The 25,137-nt window shown below is 41.3% G+C and overlaps 1 protein-coding gene across 1 annotated transcript in view; it reads right to left on the bottom strand.

The window, feature by feature from the left end:
* SLCO2A1 (solute carrier organic anion transporter family member 2A1) overlaps positions 1-25,137 on the bottom strand; it is a 43,361-nt gene that overhangs the window by 8,075 nt on the left and 10,149 nt on the right. The window contains exons 2-8 of the mRNA XM_040427698.1: positions 15,054-15,191; positions 14,584-14,746; positions 12,005-12,226; positions 11,821-11,919; positions 11,523-11,656; positions 9,964-10,045; positions 1,686-1,850 (exon numbers count right to left, since the gene is read on the bottom strand). Of these exons, the coding sequence (XP_040283632.1) occupies positions 1,686-1,850; positions 9,964-10,045; positions 11,523-11,656; positions 11,821-11,919; positions 12,005-12,226; positions 14,584-14,746; positions 15,054-15,191 (1,003 nt within the window). The remainder of the gene's footprint in view (positions 1-1,685; positions 1,851-9,963; positions 10,046-11,522; positions 11,657-11,820; positions 11,920-12,004; positions 12,227-14,583; positions 14,747-15,053; positions 15,192-25,137) is intronic.

Raw genomic sequence — 25,137 nt, 5'->3', positions numbered from 1 at the left:
CCAGGACCCTAATATACAAAAATGCTAAATCACCATAAATGAGTAAAAAGGTTATTTTATTCGCCAACAAATGGTCGCAACATTTCAGCTCAACATTAGAGCCTTTTTTCTAGCATGTTGAGCTGAAACGTTGCGACCACTTGTTGGTCAATAAAATAACTTTTTTGCATTTCTGTATATCAATCAGACCGCTGTAAGTAAACATAGTAAATCACTATCACAGCACTCTGCGCACTCATCCTAGCAATAGTCTACTGAAGAATTGCAATCAACAAAATACCCACGGTATTGCTGCATCTGCTAGTGTCTGTTTCACGCTCACAGGGAGGTATTAGTTTCAGGGAAGGTAGTACAAAACAGACAAGACTACCATACTACCATATATCTGCATTATTGTAAAGATGCAATAATATTACCGTATGTGTAGGGTTCTAATAACCCTCAGTTACAATGTTCATTAGCTATGTTTAGCCTAATGAACAAATCTGCTTGAATTCCAGAAGTCCTTAGTAGGTCCTAGAACTAACAGTACTATCTAGCCTTGGTCACATTCAGGAAGAACTAGAGCACCAATGTACAGCTATAAGAACCCAAGGGCTGGTTTGGTAATTCCACCAGGTTTGTTAGAAATCTGGTTAACATGGTGCAGTGATGCAAAAATGATTTTTTTTATTGCAAACTGCTTTTAGTGGAATATTTCCTAAAATAGGTTCTTTAACTGAATGTCCACTTTCTTACACCTTGTCATTTTAGGTCCAACATTCTATTCTGATTACTTTTATAATCGGTTTTTAAATGGGTTGAAGCCCAGTATCTCTGATACGAAGCTCCAATTTATCGGCAATGAAATGTTCTAGTGCAGTGATGTCTTAACCTCCGGCACTCCAGCTGTGGTGAAACTCCCAGCATGCTCCATTCATTTCTATGGAGTTCTGAGAACAGCCAAGCAAGTGTGCATCTTCGGAGTCGTAGTTTTACCACAGTTTGAGTGTCGGAGGTTAGCCATCACAGTTCTAGTGGCCACCCTTGGAGGGCACTTGTGAGCTTACTGCGTAGATATTTATGGAGTTCAATGTATGAACAGTATGCTGTAAGCTCCCAAGTTCCCTCTAGTGGAGGCTGCAGGCAACCATAATTTTATCACATGATACTGTGAGTGTAAGTGCTGTACAGTTAGGAAATTAATCTTCTCAGAATTTGGTACTTATTTAGCTTAAAAAATTGGTGATCAAGGGGGAACATTCACCTTAAGGAATTAATGTCTCCCGTTTTTACTGTATTCCCTGGCACACTCCTACCTGCACATCCGAGCCCAGCAACATCTGCCTTCAGAAAATGTGGAAATTATTAGATAAGTACTTGTTACTTTCCTATTCTGGCATTCTAGACTACAAAATAATGGTTCTGTAGACTATCATTTCACTTGAATAAACTTTCTTGAAAAGGACCTGCATTTCCACACTGCATATTTTAGATTTATAAGACAATATGTGAAAAGTTTCCCAAGATCCTGACAGCAAGAGCATACTGTCAGCTGGACACAGGGCAAGAAAGGACAAAGATCTTGAAGAATATTAGAAAGTCTTAAAGTCATGAGATTTATTTGCAACATGTTGATATTCTGTGGTGCGGATCCATGTACTTTTTTGAGTAGGGATTAGAATATCATCAGAAGAATCACATACCAATAAGAAAGTTGGCATATGAAGTGGTGGTTCCATATTCCTTCTCTAGATATTTGTTGAGGAAGGTAGATAGAGCAGCAATGACTGATGAGAAACTACACTGAGAAAGGACCAGGATCAAAAACAGTGGATTCATCAGCAGTCGCGCAAAGTATTGTGGGAACTCTGCAGAGATAGGAAACAAACATTTATAACTAAAAGATGCAAGTATAAATTGTAGATGAATATAGTTTAACCATAGACACGTCAGACATACTGTATACCTAGTAGACTAATCAATAAAACAAACTTATCTCCACCATAATATGGTAATACAGTCTAAAGGCTCCTTTACAGGGGCCGATGCAGAGGCAATTATCAGGAATGAACTAAATGTATGCTCGTTAGCAGAGGTGAGAGCTGCATTTAGATGCTACAATCATCTCCTCTTTATGGTACTCCTCTTCATTGTTTCTGGGCAGCAGATCCCTATTCAAAAATAACCATCCCTTTTTAAAAATGTAAATGAAAGGCCATTTTACATGGGCCAAGCATCAGAGCAATTATTGGGAACAAGTGTTTGTAGGTACAATTGTTCTCAATAATGGCCACTTAAAAAGGTGCCGCTGTTCATTCGCTGGCTGAGCGCATCTTTTATTTGGCACAAAAATCATTCTTTGCTGGTAGCAGATGGCCTTCTGTAAAAAGAGATGTGCTGCCGTCAAACAATGAACCAGTATGGGGATGATTGCTGTAATGCAGCTATAACCTTGGCTTAACAATGGTTTGTTCCCGATAATTGCCTGTGTATTGGCTGGTATGAAATAACATTTATACTAGACAGTCTAAAGGTGCACCAGATTTATCACCATGGTTAGTGCTGGATGATAAAGGCTAGTCCCACACAGCAAAATCCACAACAGAAATATCACTGTCAGATATCAGTAGCAAAATAAGTAGTGGAAAACAGGTCTATTTTGTTGATGGAAACACTGCCAAATACACTTCAGATATACCATCTACTCATCAATGTATGTTACCCTTTTCCCATTGACTTCTATGGGAAACCACCATTAAATCTGCTTTAACTCCTTCCCGCTCCATGCCGTAAATATACGGCATGGCAAGCATTACATTTGTGCACCATGCCATGTATTTACAGTATGAAGATGGTAGCAGCTCAGGTAACTGGGACGCTGCCATCAGCAGCAGGTGTCATCTGTAACATACAGCTGACACTCTGCTACAAAGGCCGAGATCAGTGCTGGCACGATCCTGACCATTCAACTGCTTAGATGCCACCGTTAATAGAGATCAAAACATCTACAGAGTTTACAGAAGGAGCAATGTCCCTCTCTCCTCCATCCAGCCCCTGCAATGCAATCACAGGGTCCCAATGATTGCTTGTCAAGCAATCAATGATTGCTGTCAAGCTAGAGGCCTTACAAAGACCTCCAGGCCTGCCATGTACTGAAGTCTACCAGGCCTTGTTAAAAAGTTATGGGTCTTAGATATGGCAATGCAAAATAAAATATTAATTGAAAAAAGTGATTTTATGATGCATAAATAGTAAAACATGAAAAAAAACTATATAAACAGAATTTTAGACTACTTCACCTCCCAAAAAATAAAAAGCTATCAAAAAGTCATATGTACCCCAAAATGGTACAAAAAAAACTACAGTCCATTGTGCAAAAAATAACCCCCCAGACAACTACGTTGACAGAAAAATAAAAAAGTTATGATTGTTAGTATATGGTGATGCAAAATATAACAAATTTTTTAATAAAAAGTGATTTTATGATGTAAAAGTAGCAAAACATGAAAAAAAAATATATATAAATGTGGTGTCGCCATAATCATATTGACCGCGGAATAAAGTTATATCACATATACCACATGGTGAACCCCATAAAAATAAAAGTGACAGAATTGCAATTTTTACCCACCTCCCAAAAAATTAGATAAAAAGCCATCAAAAAGCCAAATGTACCTCAAAATGGTATCAATAAAAACTACATGTCTGCAAAAACATTAGCCCTCACACAGCAAATAAAAAAAGGTATGGCTCTTAGCATTGCCGTGTCCCCAGACAGCAATTTATCATCACAAAAAGCCATTGGGGTATTTCTGTACTCAGGGAAAATTATGTCCCCACCTATTCTTTGGTTGAACTTGATGGACTTATGTCTTTTTTCAATCATATTAACTATGTAACTACCTATTATTTGGTGCTGTTTGAAAAATTTGACAAGGGTTCAAATTGAAAAAAAGCAACGTAGTGTTGTAAAAATTGTTAATTTGTTTATTTCCACAGTCCGATGTTAATAAAGTCTATAAAACACTGGTGGGGTCAAAACCATCACTAGACCCCTAGCTAAATTCCTTGGAGGATGTAGTTTCAACAATTGGGTTATTTCTTGGGGTTTCCACTGTACTGGTACATCAGGGGTGCTGCATGTTTGACATGGTGCCCAAACCAATTCCAGTAAAATCTGGGTTTCAAAAGCCAAATGGAATAAAAAATTTGCAAAATTTTGAGCTAAAACTACATATTATTAACATGTAATTTTCTTATTTTCATGCCCCAATTGTAATAAATTCTATGAAACACCTGTGGGGTGAAAATGCTCATTGCACCCTGTGAGGAATATGGATTAATATTTACTGTCAGCCATGTCCTCACACCCCCATTTGCTGACAGATAGCAGAGGTAGTGAACTCCACAGGAGGGCCCTGCTTCAAAGCCCCAGCCCTGATTGTCATTTGATTCACCTCTTGGCATGTTCATCAGTGTACATGCAAATTAGGTTTCCACCCCCCAGCCATCTGAGTATCAGCTGGCAAGGAAGAAAGCCCCAGGGTTCCAGGCTTCAAGGAGGCCCCAGGTGGAGAATGTCACACCTCCATCCACCAGTTTGGACGCAAGCTAAATCCTGCAGGAAAACCCCCCAGCAGGAGGTATCAGCCCTTCCCAAGATCAAGGATATCCAGACATGTTGGCACCTACATTTCATAAGGGATTATGAATCGCCCGGCCATCGCAGGCGCAAACCAGAGACATATTTGTGTCCCGGTGGCCACGATGTACATGGGCTTTATTAGCTGGGGGCATGCCAGGGAAAGGAGATATCCATATCTCCCCACAGAAACCACATAACAGTACCAGGTTTGGACTCTAATTGTAGCTGGAACCCAGGCAGGTCCGTTGGTCCCAGAACCATCTCCCTGTGACCCTCTGGTCTGGAGCTATGAACCCTAAAGGGTTTTGTGGGTCATTTCCTGCCAGCCCAGAAGAGGGGGAGTGGACCCCTCCCTGAGGCCGGGAGGGGAGGGTCCGGCTACAGGTTAAAAGGCTTGTGCCAGCAAGCGGGCGTGTCTTTTTCTGAAGAAGAGTCACATCGTGTAATGTGTTTAGAGGGACCCAGGAACTAGCAGAGCTCACGGCCCTTCATGTGGACTGCAGCAAAGAACACCTCACCACCAAAAGGAACTTTCATCTTACCCGGTAACTGACTTTTACTCTGCTTAACCCTGTTGTACCCAAATAATCTGTATCTGTAACCTCAGACCACTGTATATATTCTCTGTGTATATTGTGTTATCTAGTGTGCCCTTACGGCGATTAAATATATAATTTAATTTTGTGCTATCTTGTATCTAAATCACGAATCCCCACGTCCGTGTTTTGGCCTAGTTATAAGCTACCGCGGGTTGGTTTATCACCCTATATAATCCCGTTAGCAGACCGGGCTTATACCAAATGAGAAGCTGGTGGCAGATTTCCCAGGCTGAGACAGCGCTGTTTTCACTGCGGCAGTGAAAAGGCTCTCTCAGCTTGTTGCCTCTCTGTGCCTGCGTGGACAGGAGGTGTGTGTGTAAACTGTACCAAGTGGATCTAACCTGCTCCTCTGGAGGGTGTAACGTCACGTTTTTGGTAACCCATGACCATACCGCGCCTCGTGTGCTCGACGTAGGCGACGTCAAGATGTACGAGGTGTGGTATTCGTCACACACCCCTATATTTATTACTTTAGAGATGTACTTTCCAAAATAGGACTTTTTGGAGGTGGTTCTTATGTTTTAGCACCTCAAGGCCTATGCAACCTGAAATGGTGTCTGAAAAACTAACTAAACAAATGGGGGCCCCATAATCCACAAGGTGCTCCTTCAGTTCTGAGGCTGGTATTTTAGTCAAGTAGCACTCTAGGGCCATATATGGGATATTTCTAGAAACTGCAGATCCAGGGTAATACATTTTGAGGTTTTTTTTTACATTGAAGTCACTGGAAAGCTGTTGCTGGCATTTTGATTGTGTATTAATGTCAAGACAACTTTTCAACCGCTGGATGTAAATAAGGCATTTTCCATTCCGATACAGCAAATAAAGATCATTCTTTGACCACTGGGGACCACAGTTTAGAAGATATACTGCTCATACCTGTAGTTTCCCATCTCCAGTTCTAATGTTATGAACTGCCGGGAATCAACTGCCCCAGAACTGGCTAATCTGTCATAGGGTCTTGACTCCCACCCAACTTCTTGACACTAGTCAAGTTTCTTGATTGAATACCGATAATTGAATGTCCGATCCTTGGCAGCCACTTCCATGCAAGTCTCTAAGGTAAAACTGGCTTACTGCCCAGGAAAAGAACAATACACTGAATACATGTCAGAGCTACCGGGTCCTGTAGGATCCCCAAGATCAGTGCTTGTCCTGGAGAAACCCTATTAAATGGATGACAAATCTGTTTATAGTACTTCCAGCCAAGTGGAAACTGAGCTGTCAAGTTCTGACATCTGAGTAAAATAACTCATGCATTTTGACCTGCCAAGTGGATGCTGAGACCTGTAGTCTTATTACACTTTTCAGCATATTCACTTACATTTTATCTTAATTATAATTGCATGTCCCCTGTCCTGTAACTAAACACTCCTGGACACCAGTCAGCACACACTGACCATTGTTGCCAAGTTGGATGCATATTCAAGAATGTTCTAGCCAAAATTCTTCTTATTAATGTTCCTGAACGGCTGTGTGACTGACTATGAAGAGTGCCAAATATTTCTTGGAAAAGTTATGGCCAATACAGCAAACAAGGGAAAGCTTTGTGCATCCCAGCATATTCATAGTTTGTGGTAGAACTTTACACCTTCCTGTTCTGTGCTAATCGCTTCCACGCTCTGGGAAAAAACCCGTCATATCTGCTGCCAGACTATAAACCTTACGTGTGAAGCAGCAAAACCCAAAACACATCGTAAACACACCTTAAACCTGACAATGAGCTGGATACTTCTACTGGTTCTACTATACTGTTAAATGGGCATGTAACATAAAGAAGCATGTAGGGAAGGAAGCATTCGGCTGTTACATTGGGACGTGTAAACTCATCTTTAATCTGCCCATATACTAGCTCAATAAATAATAATAAACAATGATGATCCTTGATGGTCATGACTATTCCCCATAGATTCAATAGATGACAGGTCGGCACTACCTTGTTAGAGTTGCGGTGCACGTGTCAATCGATTGGCGTCCAGTGAAACAATGTAGCAAAAAGACCGGCACTTCGCAGGATTTCAATCAGGAATTCGATTTATTGGTCACATATTATTATTTCATAGTGACGCGTTTCAGCACCAGTGTGCTTTCTTTAGACTATGTACAGACATCTCACATGGAATCTTTAAATAGACAAATGAAATACAGAGGAACTGACATCATCAGCAAAACTCCCTTCCCCCTCATTGACGGTAATAGGCCATATAATGAGAAGTATATAGTGGGATGTTATCCAATTCATTTGGTAATCAACTCCGCTAGGAAAAATAATTCATTACGTATCTAAATTCCATCTGGGAGGAGCTGAAATTTACAGTACACCATGACATGGATAGGATCTCATTTTTAGATACTTGGGTGATCAAGGGGGCAGATGGTAAGGTACATACAGACAGATTTATTCACTTAAAAACACTGACAGAAACAGTTTACTAGCCTTCTCTAGTAGTCATCCAGCATCTATCAAACAATCTATTCCCTATTCTCAATATCAAAGGGTGAAACGTATTGTAAGTAACACTGATACATGTCAGAAAAGATTAGATTATATGACTTATAAATTTAGAGAGAGAGGTTACCCCCTGGAGTTATTGAAGGCACAGCGAGATAGGGTAGATATTACACAGGAGGCTAAAAATAAAAAGGAAACAAGGATCCCTTTAGTGGTTAAATACCACCCATGGACCCAACGCCCGAGGACTATTGTCAATCAACATTGGCACATTTTATCTAAATCTTACCCACAGATAGGTGAGTTTCAGAGACCACCTATGATGTGTTATAAACGTGCCGACAACATTAGAGATAAAATAGTTCGGGCTGATGTGGGAAGTAATAGAATAGAAATGAGACAAAGCACTTTGTCTTCCCCTAGACAAGGTACATTTCCCTGTCTCAACTGTGTAAATTGCTCAAGTGTCATTAAGGGTTCATGTTTCTCCCACCCACATTCAGGTGAAAAGATTCCGATAAGGGGCACATTTACATGTGATAGTAGATTTGTGGTTTACATTCTCAAGTGTCCATGTGGATTATTATATGTGGGGGAACCTCAATGAGAATGAAGGACAGACTGAGTAAACACAAGTTTACTATCAGAAAAGGTAATTTATTGCTTCCAGTTCCCCTTCATTTTCACGGAAAAAAAAGCATAATATTGCACAACTACGGTATCAAATTATATCTAGTGTGTTTCATTACCCCGTCGTGGAGGTGACAGAAATAAATAGTTACTAAAGAGAGAGGCCTACTGGATCCATTGTTTACAAACAATGGAACCCAGGGGCCTCAATCGTGAATACAATGTGTCTTGTTTTCTTTGATGTATCCTGTCTCTTTACTAATTAAGTATGTAGTTATAAAAGTATTTTCTTTTTTCCTAGCGGAGTTGATTACCAAATGAATTGGATAACATCCCACTATATACTTCTCATTATATGGCCTATTACCGTCAATGAGGGGGGGGGGGGGGGGGGGTTTTGCTGATGATGTCAGTTCCTCTGTATTTCATTTGTCTATTTAAAGATTCCATGTGAGATGTCTGTACATAGTCTGAAGAAAGCACACTGGTGCTGAAACGCGTCACTATGAAATAATAATATGTGACCAATAAATCAAATTCCTGATTTAAATCCTGCGAAGTGCTGGTCTTTTTGCTACATTATTCCCTATAGACATCAGATCCTTTTTTCATCTTCAAAATGAGTAGGTGTTTTAATTAAAGGGATTTTCTGTTTTAGAAACCCTTTTTTTCATCAACCTATTTGGAAAATTATAGTTTTTAAAGAGTTCTCCCTTTTAGGACCCAGATCATAGAGCAGCTCAAAGGGCATCTTTCCCTCACGAGGACCCAGCATGTCCATGGACAGTCCACTGATTTCAATGAGAACTGTGTAATGCTTTATGTCCCCTATGGCAGTGCTGCCGGGAATCAAACGCTTGGTACCAGGTTCCTCTACTTATGAGAGCTGATTCTTGTAGTTCCTGAAGATTAGCTTATGTTTTAGGGACCCTCTAATGAAAAATTATTGTCCAAATCAGACAACCCTTTTATCTCCTGCTACCTACTGAAATAAACATGTTCCTGTGGTTTGTATTTTTAACTCCATGGCCAAGTATTTCCTGAGTTATTCAGTTTTCATTTTATAAACCAAAACAGAAAGAAATGTGAACCTTTTCTCAGCAACAGGTTTAGTACAAAAGGCCCATTGTGAAACTATTGTATATGGTACTTTATGTCCTTAACGGGGCTTATCTGATTTTGAAATTCCCTTTTAGGGCAATTTGTGCAATTAGGAGTTTCTTATTCAGGACTTCTAACAAATAGCAAAAAGTGGCCATAAAGAAACTTGCACTGGAAGACCCGAAACATCTGTGATTTCAATGGGTAATGCTTCATTTCTCCTGTGGTGGCACTGCAGGAAAATTGCTGTCAGATCACCTAAAGACTATAGTTGTTTAGGGTGTTTAGGCAATATTCATTTTTAAAAAATTAGTTCTTAGTTCCAAACTAATTACAAAACATCCAGCCTTCACCAAAGATTGTATGTTGGGCAGCATTGACTTTCAGAGTCATGGGATTCATGTTATTGTTAGTCACTGAACTGTACTTCAAGGACAAAAATTTACAAAGTAAGCAATCGACAGGATTATTTTTATGCACTTGAGGAATTAAATGTGCTCTGCCCTTCCTGTGATATGGCTGACCATGGTGTCCCTGTTGTGCCGTCTCCTTACTTTTAATAAAGCCGGATAGAGAACTTTCCTCGCTGGTTGCATCTGGGATCTTTCTCAGAACATTCTCCTCTGTATTTGGTTTCTGTTACCAAAAATAAAACAGAAAGAGTCATAATGTTTTTGTCCGTGGTAAAAAAATATATGTGGAAATCAATGGTTCTACAATCTCATGCAATCTCTATACACAAACAGTAGTAGATATCAAACTAGAGTCAATAACACTTCATCTCCTGACATTACCCCTGCTGTATTACAGAACACCAGTTCGCTGTTTCTAACATTATGTCCTCTCTCTGTCTGAAACTGATTCTTTCAAAAACTGAACTACTGGTGTTTCCTCCATCTACTGACCTACCTAGACCTGATATCTCCATCTCAGCGTGTGGCAGTACCATCATGCCTAGGCAGCATGCCCACTGTCTCTGAGTTATGTTTGACACTGATCTTTCCTTAACCCCCAATATTCAATCTCTCGCCCACTTATGTCGCCTGCACCTCAAAAATATTTCTCACTATGGAAACAACAAAAACTCTCATTGTTGCCCTAATCCATTCCTGCCTTGATTACTGTAACTCACTATTAATTGGTCTCCCCCTCACCAGACCCTCTCCAATCTATCCTGAACGCAGCAGCCAGGCTCAACTATCTTTCTAACCGCTACTCAGATGCCTCTGCCCTATGTCAGTCATTGCACTGGTTGCCCATACTTTACAGGATTCAATTTAAGATGGTCATGCTCACCCAATTCGGCTTCACTTTCCAAAGTCGCGCGCATGTGCGGTGCCCTCTGTTTTACTGTGCAATCCCATGTCAGAGCATGGGATCACACAGTAAAATAGAGGGCACCGCGCATGCGCGAGACTTCGGAAAGCGAAGCCGAATTGCGGGCTGTCACTCAAAGGCAAGAGGGGACGTGGTTACCTTGACTTGAAGCAAGGAGGCCGCTGCTCTCTTGACTTCAAGCTGACATGCAAATAAGCGCGGACGGAGGATAAAAGATCGTTTTCTGACCTTATGCAGCATCGGACTGCAGGATGAAAAGTATGATTAGTATCACACTGCTGGCTACCCTGAGGTACTGCTGCCGGGTTTACATGCATTTAGAAGGTGACAGGTTCGCTTTAATTCCTAGCAATGATGAATTGTGCTTCACCACATGTCTTCATCTAGTTTGGCAGAGGTCATGAGAACATTTCCTACATGAACATGTAGTGATAAATCTATTGTGTTTTTTTTAATGATCATTTGTGCTGTTTTAGATTTGGGACCATTACTTCTAATAAATAGCATTCTTGGGAATTGTGTGCTTCCAACTTTGTTGCAACAGTTCAGGGAAGAACTGTTCCCGGTGTTGTAAGCTAGTGCCTGACAAGCAAAGTAAAATTCCACAGAAAATAGTTGGTTTGGATGAACTTGATTGGATCGCATGGACTCCAATTGGAACATCTCTGAGAGAAAGGCAAGATACTGTAGTTTTTGACTATATCATTTTGATAATTTGCCATGTTTTGAAAGGTTACATTTCAGAAATGTCCTTAAAAAAAAGAAGTGTTTTTACCTTATTTGTTGCCATATCCTTTGGAAAGAAAAAATAAGGAATGGACGTAATCACAAGGCATCCAGCTGCTATGAGTAGACCTAGCCACCAAGCCCCTATCCAGCGTGGGTCACGAGGGTTAATGTCTACTTCATCTGAAACCATAGAAATAACAGTTGCTATCAGCAGATTATATAGATAATACTATGCACTAAAGATTCCCAATGTCTTGAGATATACCGTATATAACTATGTTCATCTAATTAACAAACATACCAAAATTACTAGTATATACTGCTTTTTCTTCATATCTACTTACCAAGGTCAACCCTTCCAATGTCAACAAACATTCTCAAGACCATGGAGCCAACAAGATACCCAAACGCTGGTCCAAACACTGATATTGCAAACAGTATAGCTGTAGAGAGAGATGATGAAAGGTAATACAATGTATGTACTGGCAAATTAACAAATTCTGTTTACAGACTCAGTTAATTACTTACCGATATACAAAGCAGAATTGTTTGGTTCTGCAAAATCATCAATATAGGAGATGCCGAAAGGTTGTATAGGAACAGTGCCAATGCCTGCCAATAATTGTCCCACAACCATTATGGCCCACATGCTGCTGGACTGAATGCTGTTTGTTTGAGATGTTTGAGGACCTTGTGTACAATATGATGTCCTATTTTCTCCTGTACACAGTTCATGATGAGTCTTATTCCCTGTGACATAAAACCATACGTCAAATTGAGTAAACTGTTATTGTGTATGCCTAAATGACTAAACTATGGACCTTGTCAGCCAAGTCAGTGTCAGGATTAGACTGTAATCTAATGACAAAATATATTACTACATGCCCAATGAGTTTACCACTGAAAAGCTACATCTCCTCAGCTGACAACGACTCGTTGGGGACAGAATTGTCTATCTATCTATCTAATCTATATACTCCTCAACACTGAAACTGCAGCACCAAGAAGGAATAGTCGTGGAATTATGGAAATCACAGTATTGATAGACATGTTAACGATATGCAAATTATAAAAAAATTCTAACAAAATATTTAAAACATCTCAAGTTATTCAGGATCGAGTATGAGCCACACACAGAAATACACGCACTTAGATGCCTTGACATGCTATCAGTGAGGTTATTAATGGTTCTCAGCAGAATGTTCTCTCAGGCTGAATGCACTTGGGCACCCAAATCACCAAGATCCACTGCTGGCAGCTCCCTTAATTGTAATTGCCGACCAATAGTGTCCCAGATGTGCTCAATGGAAGACAAACCCAAGAGACGCTTCAGGCCACTGTAGCATGTTTTGGTCACACTGGCTGCGCATAGTAGCACGAGCAACATGCGGCTTGGTTTTGTAATGTTGAAAAACGGCCTCTGGGACACTTTGGAGGAACCAAATCAATGTAACACCAAGCTGTTAGTGTAGCTGAAATGACTAGACTAGAGGGATCCGGCTACTGTACATTATGCCTCCCATCGCCACAATCCTGGGAGAAGGACCAGTGTGAAGTTTCCTTGTGAAGGCCTCATCATGGAGTTAGTCTTCAGACTAATCTGTAGTTATCAATGTGTCCGAGACTAACGCAAAACTCATCACTGAAGAAGATAGACCTCCGGTCCAGCCTCTGTTTCCATCTTGCTGTATACCATAATAGCCTTTAAGAGTGGTGGGGTGAGGTCAATGAAACACCCGTAGCTGGACATCTGGCTTGTAGCTCAGTGTCAAGCAAATGCCTTCTGATGGTTTGTGTAGACACTGTTTGCTGTCCTAGACATTAAATGTGACTTCCAGTTTTCATTTGCCTTACAGAATGGATCACAATGCACCATTCTTCTAATAAGACAATCAGTCCTTGCAGAGGTTCACCTCTGTGCACCTCTTTCTGTCATTCTAGTTCATCGTTGTTCTCCCAACCACCATGACGCACAAAGGTGAATAGTGCTGACACCTCGGCCTAGACATATAGCGATCTTCCGGAGTGATAAACCAAGGTCTCTTGGTTGAAGGATTCTCAGTTTGTGACTAGTGGCAATAACTGGCACGTTGACGAACAGGAGGTATCACACATTCATCCCACATGAATTGAACAGATTTTTGAGGTTTCATGTTCCTGCAAAACTTTGCTTTCAATCTGGCTTTTATGCCTCTCCCACATGTCACAGATTGCAGCTAGGCGCTTAAAAATGTGATCATTTGCAGACACCTGCTACTTCCTCAATTTGTATAACCCTATGGCTCTTGTTCTTCTTGGTGTTGCAATTTCACAGTTGAGGAGTCAGATTAATAGATAGATAGATAGATAGATAGATAGGACCCAATAAGGGCGCATACACTTTAGATAATGTTTGACAACTGCTAAACACCTCTAGTAGTGGTTCAACAAAGGAACGGCCATGTTGAAACCCACAATGAAATATTCTTCTTACCGTCCGACATCAACTGTCAGGGTAGAGTTGTGAAACCCCCCTATACAAGTTATTGAATTGTCCAATCCCACCTATGAAGGACACTACTTACTAGAAGTTTTGCTTCTGCCTTTGTCTGGATAAACACTCTAGGGACTATCCAGCCTAAATAAAAACAGCATCAAATGAAATAGCATAAAGGGTTGCTCCCTCCTATCTCCTGACCATCCAACACAGACAGCCCAGCAATTTCTCTCATCTTTGTTAACAGATGCTGCCCTGAGACTGTTGTACCTACTCAGTGGCCTCAGCAGTCACATGCTGTACTACTGGCATCACCATTTAGACATGAGAGTCATAGTCATATGTCAGCTGTTGTAAATAAACCGGGGAAGCGCAGAGTCATCTGTGCTGGATCGGCAGGGATATATATATATATATATATTTTTTATAACATTTGCTGCTGTTTTTATTTTTATTTTTTTAAATTAGATCTGATATCCCCTTTAAATTAAACTAGTTCTGCTCTAGTTACCAATTTTTTTTTATTATTATTACCAATAAAAAACAATAATAATATACAGTCCAGTCAACTAATAGCAATACAAATGGGCTTTATAAATTACATGTCACATTCTTCTTAAGATGAACGTACCATTTTCAACAGGTGTGTACTGATACTTGTCTGAGATGAAGTGTGGTACTGTCAGTAGGAATGTCCCCAGGGCCAGCAGTAGACCACCAATACCAATAGCCCGAGGCCGATGCACCCGACATCCAAAATAGCTAATGAAGATGATCAGCACTGCATTACTAATCTAAAACAGAGAATGTAAAATATCAGTCCATCAAAAATACAAAGATATAATTATATTGCTTAAACCAGCGAGTCTAGCACATTATATAGCTCTGCAGTCGGCAATCTCAGGCAGTCCCATGGAGAATGAATGCAGCAGCAAGGCAGTGGCACATGCTCAACCTCCCGCTCCATTTGGATGAAGGAAATGGGACCCCCATTCTCAGGATCAGTGGGGGTACAGCAATCAGGCCCCCATTGATCAGTTAGTTATCTAATAACTCTATGTTGCACTCATTCTGCATGTTGACAAATTAAGTTCTACTCACCTCATGGATACTTGAGAGGAGACCAGAAGAAGAGCTGGAAAGGCCAAAGCGTTTTTCAATTGTGGTCAGACTGCTCTTAAAGTAAGCACTGTACAGGAGCTGAGAAAGCTGCAGCAGAGCATGGCAAAGTACAAAGACCTAAAGATAAGAAAAAAAATCATATTTTCAGTGTTCATTAATGTCTTTACATACATACTGTTGCACAGAGAAGATAAAAGGGGGTAGTGAAATAAGCACTGTGGTGTCTTGTTTTGCCACATTATAAAGGGCTGAAGTTTGTTTTCTGCCCCCTTTCCATGACTCTTGGACCAGTTCATCAACCCCTTGTTTGCTAGCACTGCAGGTTCTTTGGACAGGGGAGTACTGCCAACTCATATCAAAAGGGACGGGACTAACTAGGGCTGGACATTTTCTCCAAGTATGAGTAATTAGATGTACTGAAAGGTGATTTATAGAAACCCGTTGGCAGGATGTATCAAGAAGTCCTAAGACATGTAGCAGAAGGAGGAGGTGAGCCATGTAGGTTGTCAGGTCTGCTCCCCTGTCACATCAGGGGATGTTTGATGTTACTGTTCCAGGGACAGACATGGATGTTATTCTCAGGACTGTGTAACTCAGGACTATGAGTGAAATCAGAGAACCCAAAACAAGGCGACAGCCAAGTAAAAAAATTGTAGGCAAGGAGCTCCAGATACTAGGACCATATTTGCCCAAGGAGAACTGCTACGTACCATGAAGTATATACAATATTTAAAGTGTCTGTTACTCGTTAAAAAAATTCCTAAGGCCAGTAATTGTCATGAAATAATAAAAATGTATGCTCAATCATTTCATCCCCCTCTGCTTCCAGCTATGACTCTCTTGGCTGCAGCGAGGAAGGGCACATACATACACACCAGACACTATGAAGCCAATCGCTATGGTCAGCAGTGTGCGGCACAAGACTGCTTGGGCCAGTGACTGGCGGCAGGGTTGACCTGGAGTCTTGGGTACATCATATCTGCAGCCAAACATATAAAGCCTGGCAGGGAGGATTAAAGTGGTGGCGCTGGAAGAAGTGGGGAATGAAATAGTTGAGTTTAAAGTTTTTTATTTTATTTTATGACAATTGCTGACTTCAGGGATTAAAATTTTATTTTTTTTGCCAACTCCTTTAAGAGTTAACAGTAAAAGAAGTTTGCTGCACAGATGCATATATTTTTCCCTCAATTTACAAAATATCAAAGCAACATGAAGCCCAACATTAATGAGAACCATAGATCCAGTGGAGAGCCATGGAGGACACAGGGCTAGCATTCACACCATGGCCACGGACCATAAGTTATAGCGGAATCCATAACGGAATTCTTAGATAACCCGAACCTTGTACAATACAAACTCACTCATCCCTAACAGTCAAGTATCCTTTTTATAAATAATGTGCACCAAATTGTGTAAAAAAAAATGCTCCAGATCTTAGCACTAGTTATTCTATAATTCAGATATAGCCCCAATACTAAATGTGGGTCATGGTGAGAAAAGGTAGAGCTTCCCTTTAAGTGTCAAGATACTTTCATAAGTTCATTAAGGTCCTATGTCCATCAAAGTCAACTGTTATTTTAGCATAGTAAAACAGATTTCCTTTTTTTGGTTCTTTATCCATTAGTATGCTGCTTTCCCACAGTCAGTTTTTGGTCAGTGATTGATCAGTGATTTCCATCAGTTATGCCTCATTCACACGTCAGTGTTTTAGTCAGTGATTTCCATCAGTGATTTTGAGCCAAAGCCAAGTGCAGCTCTAAACACAGAACAGGTGCAGATCTTTTTCTTATACCTTATCTCTGTGGAGGCTCACAATCACTGATGGAAATCACTGACCAAAACACTGACGTGTGAATGAGGCTTTAACCAGAGACAAAACCAGGTGCAGGTCAAAAACACATAAGAGGTGCAAATCTTTCCCTTAGGCTGGTTTCACACGGGCGTTGCGGGAAAAGGTGCGGGTGCGTTGCGGGAACATGCACGATTTTTCCGCACGAGTGCAAAACATTGCAATGCTTTTTGCACGCGCGTGATAAAAATCGGCATGTTTGGTACCCAAACCCAAACTTCTTCACAGAAGTTCGGGTTTGGGATCAGGGTTGTGTAGATTGTATTATTTTCCCTTATAAGGGAAAATAATAGCATTCTTAATACAGAATGCATAGTACAATAGGGCTGGAGGGGTTAAAATAAATAAATAAATAATTTAACTCACCTTAATCCACTTGTTCGCGCAGCCCAGCTTCTCTTCTGTCTTCTTTTTTGCTGTGTACAGGAAAAAGACCCGTGGCTACGTCACTCCGGTCATCACATGGTCCATCACATGATCCATCACCATGGTAAAAGATCATGTGACGGACCATGTGATGACCGGAGTGACGTCACCACAGGTCCTTTTCCTGTACACAGCAAAGAAGAAGACAGAAGAGAAGCTGGGCTGCGCGAACAAGTGGATTAAGGTGAGTTAAATTATTTATTTATTTATTTATTTTAACCCCTCCAGCGCTATTGTACTATGCATTCTGTATTAAGAATGCTATTATTTTCCCTTATAACCATGTTATAAGGGAAAATAATATTGATCGGGTCTCCATCCCGATCGTCTCCTAGCAACCGTGCGTAAATATCGTACCGCATCCGCACTTGCTTGCGGATGCTTGCGATTTTCTCGCAGCCCCATTCATTTCTAAACTCGCCTGTGTGAAAGGGGCCTTATACCTCATCTCTGTGGAGTCTCCACACCAGGTTTTGGCTCACAATCACTGATGGAAATCACTGAGCAAAACGCTGACGTGTGAAAGTGGCCCAAGTCTGAGCAGCTTCAGTAGACACAGATAATTGTGAGATACAAATATTGTGTTGCATCATGTAAAGTGCGGCATGTACCCTTTGATAATGGGGAGGGACATTTCAACATTTAGAGAACTGCTTAAAGAACAACTAAAATCAAACACAGTGAATACTAGGAAAATAAAATGTCATTCCAGCGCACAGTCCCCAGCACACGGGGCCTCTCTGGCAGGAGAAGAGTCCGGTCACATGCTCCTGTTTGTTCACTATTTTCCCAGCAATAGCAAAAAAATATATAATTGTCCACCCAAAATGAGACAGAGACCTGCGCAGTACACAGCTTGGAAAGTCCAGATACAAGACAAATGACATACCTGAACAAAATCTTCAGCTGGTGACCCCTCATGTCTCCCTTAAACCCTTTCTATTTGTATAAGGGCTCATTCACACTACCCGATGTGCCCCGTGCCCATGCTGTGGACCACAAATTACAGGCCGGGTGAATCCCGTATTGTGGCGCAGACCCATTGACTTGAATGGGTTCGTGATCCACAATATACAGCAAAAGATAGGACATGTCCTATATTTTGCGGTGCGGAAGAACAGACCCAAAAGTAGGGTTGAGCAAACCCGAACTGCAAAGTTCGGGTTCGTACTGAACTTTGCGAGTTCGGGTACCAGGACCCGAACCTGGACTTTTTCACTGAAGTTCGGGTTCGGTGTTCGGATGATTTTATTATTTTCCATTATAACATGGTTATAACGGATAATAATAGCATTCTTAAGACAGAATGCTAAATAAAATGGCCATTGAGGGGTTAAAAATAATAATAATAAAAAAAACTTACCTCATCCACTTGATCGCTCATGCCGGTATCCTCTTCTTTCTTCAGCCCGCTGCGTGATCAAGTGGATGAGGTGATTTAAAAAAAAATATCTTTTTAACCCCCTAAATGGCCATTTTATTTAGCATTCTGTCTTCCTCTGGATCAACTTGCAGGATAACAGGCCGAACTGGATGGACAAATGTCTTTTTTCGGCCTTATGTACTATGTTACTATGTTACTATGTTACTATTATTTTCCATTATAACCATGTAACAACAGAAAATAATAAATTGAAGATCGGGTCCCCATTGACTTTAATGGGGTCCGGGTTCGGGGTCAAGTTTGGGTCCCGAACCCGAACTTTGACCTGAAGTTCAAGTCAATGGGTTTGCGGTCTGCAATACGGGCATGGACCGCCTACAGTTGTGTTATTGGGCCCTAAACCCTCTCTATTTGAACTTTTAAACTGGTATAGCATGCACAATGCTAGGTCATAATCCTCCATAGAGCATCAGCAGATGCTATTGCCATTCCTCCTGAAAGAGTCTAATAGACGTTATGGGGGCCATTTCATTAGAAATAGTGCCTGTCACCATTACTGATATGTCCGCTTTAGATGACCATTCTCGAGCATCTATTTTTATGACTGTATGTTGCATCATTCCCTTATTATTCCTAGTAGATGTAATGAATGAATTGCCTGGTGCAAAGTTTCAGTAGTACTATGACATTCCTGGTGCCCATAGTGTATAATCTCATTTAGAGCAGTCACTAGCTGGGGAAACAAACAGGGGGTCTCTGAGCCTAATATGGCTCCATTTAGGGCTGGGCGATATGGCCTAAAATCTATATTGCGATATAATTTTAAGCATGTGCGATATGCGATATATTCAATATTTCGGGGGGGGGGGGGGGTAAACTTTTTTTTTTTTAAACTTTTTATTTAATAACTATAACCCTTGTCCTACTCACCCTAATAGAGCTCTATTAGAGTGAATAGGACTTCCCACTCTTCAGTAGTGTCCTGGCTGCCATGGTAACCGATCGAATCCCCGCGATTACACTGCTGGGGCTCCGATCAGAAGCTACCACCCTGGGGCCACTGCCACCAATGATTTAATCGTGTGGAAGGGGGGGCCCGCAATTAATGTAATACTTCGAAGAGGGGGAGTAGAAGGGAGGGGCTGTGGCCACTGCGCCACCAATGAATATAGTTAATATGCCCGAATACAAACGTAGCTGCCTGCATATGCCGGCCATATCCCATACCTGGCCTCTATTACTGCGCACCGTGATCCGCCGCAATTAACCCCTTAGGCTACGTTTGTATTCAGTCCCTCCCCTCCTCCTCTCTGTTCTCATTGGTGGCGCAGTGGCCACAGTCCCTCCCCTCCTCCTCCTAGTCTGTTCTCACTGGTGGTCAGCGGCAGCCGCACACAGTAGGGAGGAGGGACTCTCTCCTTCTCCACTGTACCGGCTCAGGAAAACATGGTGAGTGCCGAGAGCGGCGCATGTCATGTTCTACTGCGATATGGCGATATAAACAAAATCTCTATCGTTGGCCAGATTTATATAGTTTATATCGCATATCCTCTATATCGCCCACCCCTAGCTCCATTGTCACTGACTGGGGAACGCAGTAACTTGAGAGGTATTTTATTGTTCCCTGCCCATGATGGCTACAATCTAGTTTCTCTACAGTCATACTGATATGTGAATTAACTCATCAGACGACCATGATTATCGCTGGGATTAAACACCAGTGCCACTGTATTCTTTTTATATGGCGAATAATTACTCCACCCTATTCAATCACTATACCATTACCTGTTGATATCCAGTTGTTGACAAACTACATCTACAACAATCTTCTGGCAGTCTGTATTTGATAGGGCATGCTAGGAGTTGTAGTTTTATAAAAGCTGGAGAATCAAAGGTTGTAGACCATTTAAGAATATGCACATTCTTATACTGTATCTCCTTGCTATAATTATAGGACAAGGCCAATACCCAGGTTGTACAGTAGATGGCACTGCCATTTGGTAAATGATCTTAAATCTCACGCCATGTTCATTGCATAGAATTCCATTTCAAATTACTACATTGAGGATACGTGATCATAAGTGATGAATGGAACTCCTAACGGCACCCTTTGTCAGTTCCATATTAGGTCACTTTTAGGTAATAGAAGGAGGTGCCTCCATCATGATGTCCCACAGGTAGTGAACACACAAAACCATTGCAAAGATCATCTCTGGTTCCAGATTACTATGGTTGTTCACTAAATTTATGGTCATGATCAATGTTTTCAGGGAGAAACCAGACAACCCCTTTAAAGGGATTGTCAAGGTTTTATTTTAATTTCCCGCCACCCAGCTGAACTTGTGAAGAGATCTATACAGGGAGTGCAGAATTATTAGGCAAATGAGTATTTTGACCACATCATCCTCTTTATGCATGTTGTCTTACTCCAAGCTGTATAGGCTCGAAAGCCTACTACCAATTAAGCATATTAGGTGATGTGCATCTCTGTAATGAGAAGGGGTGTGGTCTAATGACATCAACACCCTATATTAGGTGTGCATAATTATTAGGCAACTTCCTTTCCTTTGGCAAAATGGGTCAAAAGAAGGACTTGACAGGCTCAGAAAAGTCAAAAATAGTGAGATATCTTGCAGAGGGATGCAGCACTCTTAAAATTGCAAAGCTTCTGAAGCGTGATCATCGAACAATCAAGCGTTTCATTCAAAATAGTCAACAGGGTCGCAAGAAGCGTGTGGAAAAACCAAGGCGCAAAATAACTGCCCATGAACTGAGAAAAGTCAAGCGTGCAGCTGCCAAGGTGCCACTTGCCACCAGTTTGGCCATATTACAGAGCTGCAACATCACTGGAGTGCCCAAAAGCACAAGGTGTGCAATACTCAGAGACATGGCCAAGGTAAGAAAGGCTGAAAGACGACCACCACTGAACAAGACACACAAGCTGAAACGTCAAGACTGGGCCAAGAAATATCTCAAGACTGATTTTTCTAAGGTTTTATGGACTGATGAAATGAGAGTGAGTCTTGATGGGCCAGATGGATGGGCCCGTGGCTGGATTGGTAAAGGGCAGAGAGCTCCAGTCCGACTCAGACGCCAGCAAGGTGGAGGTGGAGTACTGGTTTGGGCTGGTATCATCAAAGATGAGCTTGTGGGGCCTTTTCGGGTTGAGGATGGAGTCAAGCTCAACTCCCAGTCCTACTGCCAGTTTCTGGAAGACACCTTCTTCAAGCAGTGGTACAGGAAGAAGTCTGCATCCTTCAAGAAAAACATGATTTTCATGCAGGACAATGCTCCATCACACGCGTCCAAGTACTCCACAGCGTGGCTGGCAAGAAAGGGTATAAAAGAAGAAAATCTAATGACATGGCCTCCTTGTTCACCTGATCTGAACCCCATTGAGAACCTCTGGTCCATCATCAAATGTGAGATTTACAAGGAGGGAAAACAGTACACCTCTCTGAACAGTGTCTGGGAGGCTGTGGTTGCTGCTGCACGCAATGTTGATGGTGAACAGATCAAAACACTGACAGAATCCATGGATGGCAGGCTTTTGAGTGTCCTTGCAAAGAAAGGTGGCTATATTGGTCACTGATTTGTTTTTGTTTTGTTTTTGAATGTCAGAAATGTATATTTGTGAATGTTGAGATGTTATATTGGTTTCACTGGTAAAAATAAATAATTGAAATGGGTATATATTTGTTTTTTGTTAAGTTGCCTAATAATTATGCACAGTAATAGTCACCTGCACACACAGATGACCCCCTAAAATAGCTAAAACTAAAAACAAACTAAAAACTACTTCCAAAAATATTCAGCTTTGATATTAATGAGTTTTTTGGGTTCATTGAGAACATGGTTGTTGTTCAATAATAAAATTAATCCTCAAAAATACAACTTGCCTAATAATTCTGCACTCCCTGTACTTACCTGCTTCCCCTCAGTTCAGGCTCACCAGCTCCCGGGCTTTCTTCACTATACTTCCATTCGCCGGATATTGATACTTTGGAGAGAGTTCAGAGAAGAGCTACTAAACTAGTACATGGATTGCAGGATAAAACTTACCAGGAAAGATTAAAGGACCTTAATATGTATAGCTTGGAAGAAAGATGAGACAGAGGGGATATGATAGAAACTTTTAAATACATAAAGGGAATCAACAAGGTAAAAGAGGAGAGAATATTTAAAAGAAGAAAAACTGCTACAAGAGGACATAGTTTTAAATTAGAGGGGCAAAGGTTTAAAAGTAATTTTAGGAAGTATTACTTTACTGAGAGTAGTGGATGTATGGAATAGCCTTCCTGCAGAAGTGGTAGCTGCAAATACAGTGAAGGAGTTTAAGCATGCATGGGATAGGCATAAGGCCATCCTTCATATAAGATAGGGCCAGGGGCTATTCATAGTACTCAGTATATTGGGCAGACTAGATGGGCCAAATGGTTCTTATCTGCCGACACATTCTATGTTTCTATGTTGTCAACTTCTGCACGGACAGGGTCACATGTGCCACTGAAGCCAACGACTGGTCTCACTAGTGGCATGTCCCCAAGAGGCACATCTCTGCTGGCTCGTGTGCTGCATGGGAAATGTCTCTGCTGAAGCCAGTCATTGGCTGCAGCGGTGTACATGACCCTGTCAATGTGGAAATTGACAAACAGGAATTAGTCTGGTGAAGACAACATGAGAGCCATAGAGCAGGTCTGGCTGGGGAGGGGGGTGAAATATAAAAAAATAAACCCTGGACAACCCCTTAAACATTACAATACAAAAAACAGTGCAGCTAAGAAATGAATGATTGCAATTTGAATTTTGCAAGCGACAAGCAACTAAAAAAAGGTGAAAGATTCTGGAACAGTTTACATAACTCCTAGAGGTGCCAAAGTAAATTATAGGTCACATTCTCTTGTCAATAAACTAAAATGTTGTACGATAGGTATCCGAACTAATGGCATCGTTTCATCAATGGGAGGGAAATAAGCCTAGGGGGATAAGACTCCTCTGGGAGACTTGTTTTTGCCCAACAGAAAAACATGCTTCGAAATAGAGGAGTGGGACAACCCAAATTGTTAATAAGGCAGGTATGACAGAAGTGATCATAGGTTACACAGATCTTTCTGTGACCAAACATTTCTGATTTAGCAACTTTCACATCAGCATTTTTCCTTTCCAGTATTGAGATCCGTCATAAGATCTCAATACCGGAGGAAAACGCTTCAGGTTTGTCCCCATTCATTGTCAATGGGAACAAAACTGAACTGAAGGGAATAGAGTGCGACCAGAATGCATTCTGTCCCTTTCGTTGCGTTCCCATGATGCACACACCAGCACTGCAAACAGCGTTTTTGAGTATGTCATGGGATGTGGCGCAAGACGGATCTGGCATCAAACACAATGTAAGTCAACGGTGCCGGATCCGTTTTCTCGGACACAAAAGAAAACAGATCCGGCGCCCATTGACTTACAATGGTTTTAGGTGCCTGATCCGTCATGGTCATTTTAGAGATAATATAACCGGATGCAGCCGGTTGTATTATCTAATGGAAGCATGTTCTGGTTTGTGAGGCACCAGCAGAAAACGTTTGAAATGCTCTGCACTGTTAGACAGTCAGCCCACATTTATCTAATGTGTATGGCCAGCTTGATTGTACCTTCAGTATTTAATTTCCTCCTTAGGTTATATTCACACATGGTACAAAGCTGCAGCGTGTGAATATAACCTAATTGTTAAATGTTTTCCTAAAAGTATTAGGTGTGCCACTGTTTCTACTGTGACTTCTAGATGATACTAGGGTGCAGAGTTGAGCGAACCCGAACTGTAAAGTTCGGGTTCGTACCGAACTTTAGGTTTTTCGGCACCCGGACCCGAACCCGAACATTTACGTAAAAGTTCGGGTTCGGTGTTCGGCCATTTATATGGCGCTTTTTCAAAGGCTGCAAGGCAGCCGATCAACAAGCGTCATACTACTTGCCCCAAAAGGCCATCACAGCCATGCCTACTATTGGCATGGCTGTGATTGGCCAACTGCAGCATGTGACCCAGCCTCTATTTAAGCTGGAGTCACATAGCGCCGCCCGTCACTCTGCTTGGATTAGTGTAGGGATAGGCTGCAGCTGCTGTGAGGGAGAGATCAGGGAGAAATCTTATGAAGAACTGCTTCTTTACTCAGCGATCTACAGCAAATGTGTTTTGTGGGTGCAGTGCACAATTGTTTTAAGCCTGCCCTGAGCCAACTACTACTGAAAACAAACTTTTTTTCCTTCAGTTAGTCAATATCAATACATAATCGGCAGCCATTTTATGCAACAATAGTGCACCAGCACAGGATATCTGCATGTCTGCAAGTCCAGAAATACTGCTTTGAGACACTGGGGTTAAAAAAAAACTTTTTTTCATATAGTGCAGATCT

Source organism: Bufo bufo, chromosome 4 (genome assembly GCF_905171765.1).
Source record: "Bufo bufo chromosome 4, aBufBuf1.1, whole genome shotgun sequence".
NCBI classification, from domain to species: Eukaryota; Metazoa; Chordata; class Amphibia; order Anura; family Bufonidae; genus Bufo; species Bufo bufo.
The sequence above is the reverse complement of the archived record's forward strand: the minus strand, read 5'-3'. Positions and strand labels throughout refer to the sequence as shown.